At 41.1% G+C, this 6,957-nt stretch overlaps 1 protein-coding gene across 3 annotated transcripts in view; it reads left to right on the forward strand.

Moving 5' to 3' along the window:
• ctdsp1 (CTD (carboxy-terminal domain, RNA polymerase II, polypeptide A) small phosphatase 1) overlaps positions 1–6,188 on the forward strand; it is a 46,325-nt gene extending 40,137 nt beyond the window's left edge. For all 3 annotated transcript variants that reach the window (XM_079519198.1, XM_079519199.1, XM_079519197.1), the window contains 3 exons: positions 1,817–1,909; positions 2,525–2,710; positions 3,501–6,188. In XM_079519198.1, coding sequence (XP_079375324.1) covers positions 1,817–1,909; positions 2,525–2,710; positions 3,501–3,632 — 411 coding nt within the window. In that variant the 3' untranslated portion in view covers positions 3,633–6,188. The remainder of the gene's footprint in view (positions 1–1,816; positions 1,910–2,524; positions 2,711–3,500) is intronic.
• Positions 6,189–6,957: the final 769 nt, after the last annotated feature.

Below are 6,957 nucleotides of genomic sequence, written 5' to 3' on the forward strand. Positions count from 1 at the left end.
TTAGGTTGAACATAGCCTCGGAAACCCAGACGTTTTTATTTCCTGCAGGGAGAAAAAAAAAGTCTGGGTCCGAGTCCACTTCAAATCAGGATAGAGTAGCGCAAACATCTCTCACTCTCTGCTGATTTCTGATCGTCTGCACCTTTGTTAAATTGACACACACACGCACACATATACACACACACACTTCTCTCTCTCTCTGTCGCTCTAATTAATTAGTCTCATGTCTAGCAGCTGCGCATAGTTTCTCCCGGCGGATCCTGCCGGGAGCTGCCTATGCCATAAAAAGCATAGGTGATTTCCAGGCTAGGTTGAACATGGATGAAGTGGTTCTTTAAAATAATACTTCATACAACAAATAGGTCTAGCGGAATATAGCCCATTCTACAACACATTGCGCTGCGGCACATTGTGAGCTTCTAGATTGAATTTTTTTTAAATTAAAAATTAAAAACAATTGAAAATGTTGACATATCTTTACACATTTTGAAATTTGAAAAAAAGGCTGTCCAAACATATTGTACAGACTCAGTCTGACCTGCAGCAGGGATAAAACATATCTCCCCACGAGCAATACAACTGAAAAGCTGAGGCAATGGATCCCTCAACACATACCCCCCCCCCCCCCTTACGTCTGGTAACCAAAATATACATTGCGTACGTGACGTATCTCTATGACTATACGGTATAAGACGATGGCGGCGGCGGGCGGTCTCAGTGGTAGCTCTTAGTAATGCTAGTCAGTTTACCTGACAGTGTTGACGGCTTCCAGCAGCAGGGAGACTATTTCCATGGCCTGACGACATGACGAAACCCTGGATGGCTTCTCAGAAATCACCGACCATCAATCTCAGTGCCGTGTAGTGCATGATATGCCCCCCAGCTCGGTGTGGCCCCCCATGGGGGGGGAATGGCAGCGACTATTGGCCGGCAGGTGGCTTTAAATGGTAACTGCGACCCCGTTGTGTGCTGGCCTGGCCGGCCGGTCGGGCCTCCCAGTCCCAGGAAGACAGAAGAGCCTTGTTGTGTGTGGAGGGTTTGGGTCTGTTTCAAGTAATCCAGGATAGGCTTGTTTTGTAAAAAGGCGGAAAGCCTATTCGGGATGACTTGGTTCAGAACCAAGACCAACGGCATCGTAGTGGGAAGCGGATCTAAGATTAACCCGTTTTGACCTGAGATCAGATTCTAAAAAATGTCTTCTATACATCCTGACAGTTTTCTGAAAAAAAAGCTATGTTTCTATGTCAGTCGATTTTTCAAAAATAGCAGACCTACAAGCTCGTAGCGCGCCACTCGGTGGCGCGCTATGAGCTTGTAGATCTGCTATTTTTCAATTTCTAAAGCATTTTGTAACGAAAAGGCCTTGTGCACTCGGAGCCGGTAACCAAATGCGAATCATGAGAAGAAAAGGGTCTGGACAGTGTGTGGGACCCTTTTCTTCTCAATAGCTAAAGCATAACATAATGCTAACACCAAAAGGGGTTCCCGCCCCAAAATGGGTTAATAAATACAGGAAATATCCTTTCATTGAAAGTTAGTTTTATAGCTATTTTTCATAAAGGGAAAAACAAATAAAAGAATAATAACCACAAAACAAAAAGTATATGACTTGAAAAAGAGGCAATAGGATAAAGGATGTGGATATATATTCATAAAACATCACCATGAAATGAATAGTGTTTTGGTCAATTATTTGAACTGAAAGATTGCTAGATTCATACTAATTGACGTTGGATGATATCAACGAGTCCCTGTTGACGGGACGTTTTAAATGGGCTTTTTACTAATGTTGACAACCTCCGTGTTCTGCCTCCAGGTGTACGTGTTGAAGCGACCCCACGTGGATGAGTTCCTCAAGCGGATGGGCGAGTTGTTTGAGTGTGTTTTATTCACCGCGAGCCTATCCAAGGTGAGAATGGCTGATCTAAATGTGACTGGCATGTCGCAGCCTGACTGACAGGTTGTAAAACAGGCTGTTGATAATCTCTCTCTCGCTGCTGACTGAGCGTGGGAAAGAAATATATATTTTTTGTTGTTGTTGTTTTTTACTGGCAGGCTATTTTCCTCCAGCTTTGATTTACTAAAAGCACTGACCTATTCACACAGGCATGCACGCACGCACACACACACACACACACACACACACACACACACACACACACACACTAGTAGTATTCTAGATGGGAGTGATTTACAATCGGTCCCTAAAACACCAAACTAATTATAGCCATACAACACAGAGGTGTTGCATGTGCGCACACACACACACACACACACACACACACACACACACACTATAGGCTTTGCCCTGATTTCCAATCATTCCCTAAACCTAACCTTTACCTTTGTGTAATGCCAAACCCTGGCTTAGTCTAATTTAGTCTAAAGTCTAAAGGCTTTTTATTTGAATTCGTCTTTGAATGTGTGTAACACACACACACACGCACAAACATGCACACGCAATACAAACTGGGTGCTATTTCGAGAGGCTTCACATGTTGTGTTTGTCTCCCCCCGGTGGCAGTATGCAGATCCAGTGTCCGACCTGTTGGACAAATGGGGAGCGTTTCGGAGTCGCCTCTTCCGTGAGTCGTGCGTCTTCCACAGGGGGAACTACGTGAAGGACCTGAGCCGGTTGGGTCGAGACCTCAACAAGGTCATCATCATCGACAACTCCCCGGCGTCCTACATCTTCCATCCGGACAATGCTGTACGCTCACATCTTTTGTTTTTCTCCCCCAGTACTTTGACACAGAAGCAGTGTTGATTTTGTCGACTAAAACTAAGGCGAAAAATGTTCGTCGACTACCTTTTTTCACTGACGAAAACTAAATGGAAACTAAATAAAAACTAAGCTATGATGACTAAAAATAAGACTAAATATACTGACAATTTCATCAACAAATAAAAACTAGACTATAATGTTTAGAAGGGACTAGTGGACAAGAGATCCAGTACAAGTCAATTTACTATTAGTTGCCTGCTGAAAATAGACAATCTACAAGCTCACAACGCGCCGCGTTGCGACGCATTGTGGGCTTGTAGATCGGCTATTTTCAGCAAGTGAAAAAACAGTCATTACGACGGCATCAAGGCCCACCCAAATACATTTTGTTCGACTAAATCAACTGTAGATTTAGTCGACTAAAGTCTTATGATATTTAGTCGACTAAGACTAGACTAACACTAAAACATTCCAGGTGACTAAAATGTGACTAAAACTAAATGTAAACTATTCAAGAGACTATGACTAAAACTAAAAACAAGATTTGCTGCCAAAAACAACACTGCACAGAAGTGTTTGTTTTAGACTACAATTAAGTAAATTGAGTATTTTTCTACCCCACAAAAATGTCTCTAAAGGAGACCTTACATTACCTCCATTACATTTCCTTAAATCAAAATGTTGCTGTCAACACCACTGTGCTAAGGTACAGTAACACAACACATGGAGTAGTCTCTAATCCCTTCCGTGCCGTGTTTTCCCTTTCTCCCTCCAGGTTCCCGTAGCTTCCTGGTTTGACGACATGTCGGACACGGAGCTCCTGGACCTCATCCCGTTCTTTGAGAGACTAAGCAAAGTGGACGACATCTACGATATTCTCAGGCAGCAGCAGAGGACTTCCAGCTAACACAGAGCGGAGCAAAACGCAAACGAAACATATTCACCAGCGACTCTTCTTCGTTACGGGGCCACTGCAGCCATGGGAGTGGCGGCTCCACGTTGCTCCCCCCACCACAAGGACCACAATGGAGGAGGAGAAAAAAAGAAAAGAGAAGAAAATAAAGTGCATCTTACCAATGTCATTTAACCACTTAAAGCCCACATACTTAGTGGACCCGTGTCCTCCAGTCCAGTGCTCTATACTAGGTCTGCTCCTTGTTTTTCCCTCCACTCTACTCTCTTTGTCAAAAATGGCTGTATTTTTGACCAAATCTAAATATCAAATTGGAGTGAGATGTAATAGTACTTGTTGTGCCCAAGAAAAGAACACGATGGCGGTTTCATAATGTGCCTTAATTGATTCAGGTCAATTTTGCAATAATTGACTGAAACTGCATTTTGAAAAATGTTATAATAATACTGTATAGATAACTCACTTTTTTCCCTCTGGCTGCTTTCTTTTTTATTATTATTAACATTTTAAGACTGAAGAAGAGAGGTTAAATGACGCATGTTTGCAGTGCAATGCAGCTGGCAGCATCTTGGTCAACGTTCACTATTCTGTTCCCTCAGCGGAATTTGTGGCAATAAGGACTTTTTAAAATGGTGACATAAAGCTGGAATGTGTAAAGGCATTGTGCCAATCTTTAAAGGACCACTTCACCACTTTTCAACCTATCTTCATATAATAGGTCCTCACTAATAATCATGAAAGAATGGTGCAATTCTTTTCCTACTCAGTCTGTGTCTCATAGGAGGGCTGTGGGCAGTTCAGAAACCGTCCTCCAGTGACATCATCGATGGGGAATACAAGCTAATAGAAACTGCAGGCTTTCTAGTCCTGAAAAGCTGCAATGCGAAAATGGAAGCCATCGTTCTCACGATAATAAAAATCTAAACATTTTTGTAAAAAAATATTGTTTCAAAAAAAATCTGCCTAATGATGATGTCACTGGAGGACAGTTTCTGAACTGCCCACAGCCCTCCTATGAGACACAGATTGAGTAGGAAAGAATCGTGCCATTTTATCATGATTATTAGTGAGGACCTATTATATGAAGATAAAGTGGTGAAGTGGTCCTTTAAGTGCAACTGAACTCTTGCAATCCTTTGTATTCTCTCACAGTACAGTAACAGTACAGTACATTCTAGTGATCGTTTTTTTTGTTTTTGTAATTAACATTTGAACAAGTCCTTCCATATAATGACAAATAACAGTTTATTGATCTTTGTTTTGGAAGACTAATGTCTTGTGATGGACTGAATTCTGTTTCTCACATACTTTAATTTAGACATGTTTTGCCTGAAATACCTAAAAAGTATGTATGTGCTTACTGTACGGACAATCAAACAGTTCAATAATAGTTAGAAAGATACACTTTATATAGATTTATACTTCACTACAATATGGACATGTTGATGTACATCAAAAACACTATATGCACCTTTTTAGCAGAATTCTGTGCCATGAAAGCAATGAACACAAATGCCATATATTTAAAGATTAAATAAATCATTTCATGGTATTTGACATGAACGAAAAAGGCAAGCAGGCAGTAAAAAAAACCGCCATTGTTTGAATGTAGTTCTTATAAACTACACAATACAAGATTATTTACCATAATCACTCAGCCCTGAAAATCTGGAATAACAATATTTTACGGTATTATGACCATTTCAGCGACTATATGATGATGCCTAGTCTGACGGACTCAGATTAGGTCATCATCTTGACTGATCGCTTTTTAATACTAGACTAGACTCTTTTGTTGTTGTTTTTAATCTTGTTGACGACATACTTATCGACACGCATCACGTCTTGGAGAAGCAAGTGTTAACCCATTTTGGGCGGGAACCCCTTTTGGTGTTTTAAACATGTTATAATTTAGCTATTGAAAAATAGCAGATCTACGAGCTCATGGCGCGTCACCGAGTGGCGCGCTACGAGCTTGTAGGTCTGCTATTTTTTTTTAAATCGTTAAAATTTGGCGCAAATCATTGAATATATATTTCAGAGCGAACATTTTTAACTAAAATATTGGCTTCTGGGTGGAGGGGTCCCTGGAACTACATATTTTGAGATGGGGGTCCGTGGCCCAATAGAGATAATTCTGGGGGGTCCTTGACATGAAAAAGGTTTGAGCACCACTGACATAGAAACATGGGGTTTTCAGAAAAATGTTAGGATTTAGAAGCCTTTTTTTTAATGGACCTCAGTCCAAAATGGGTTTAAAGACTGGACATTCAAATCACTGAAGCTGAACTGCCAGCTCTCCAGAAAAAAAGCGACTGCAGACCTGTTGGACTTCTCAGCATATCTGAGTGACTAAACAAAGTGCCATTTTTTTGGACGTGGTGAGATTATTTTTGTACATAATATCAGGATTTTAGGTAATCTTTTTGTTTCTTCTTTTCATTTAAATGAATGCCATGTCGAAAGATGTAATATTTCCCGTTTTGTTTGTTTTTTTGGTTCTTAGATGAACAGATGCCAGCAAATGGAATAAAGCGGTTCACCCATTGATGATGCAGTGATGACAATTGTGTCTGCATGGGGAGGTAGAAATGGTTTATTGTGTGTGTGTGTGTGTGTGTGTGTGTGTGTGTGTGTGTGTGTGTGTGTGTGTGTGTGTGTGTGTGTGTGTGTGTGTGTGTGTGTGTGTGTGTGTGTGTGTGTGTGTGTGTGTGTGTGTGTGTGTGTGTGTGTGTGTGTGTGTGTGTGTGTGTGTGTGTGTGTGTCCATCATTGGAACTTGAATGTGAGCTCTTTCTATTGTGTAACAAAACAGTTACTGTGTGACTCTGTGAGTGTTACTCAAATCACAGCCTCGTCATCAGTTTGATGGGTAAAATGTGTAGCACACGGAAGACAGAACCACAGATTCATTTCAATCTGGTGGAAGTGATATTTCTTTGTTAAAATAAGTCTTAAAAAGCTCTTTATTCTGATCATAATATTGTTTCTTCAGTAACGGGGGGTTCCACATCTCTCCAGCTCTTTAGTAAACAGGGAAAAAAAGAAAAGTAATTCAGGTCGGGACACCAATTTTATCCAATCAGGAGAGAGAACTCGAAACAGGATACATGATAAACAATTGGAAGCGATGAAACTAAGCCTGGAACAACAGGTATACAAGGCTGGCAAATTGTCTTTGTGGGGTTCACTCGCTTTGCTATCGACAGTTTTTGGTTTAGACTAGTCATTTGGTTAGACCAGTCATTAGTCCTACAACTACAACCTATCTCAAACCCTCACCCTAAACCTAACCCCCCACGGGGCAGCACACCTAAACC

This window comes from Electrona antarctica (assembly GCF_951216825.1).
Source record: "Electrona antarctica genome assembly, chromosome: 13".
NCBI lineage: Eukaryota > Metazoa > Chordata > Actinopteri > Myctophiformes > Myctophidae > Electrona > Electrona antarctica.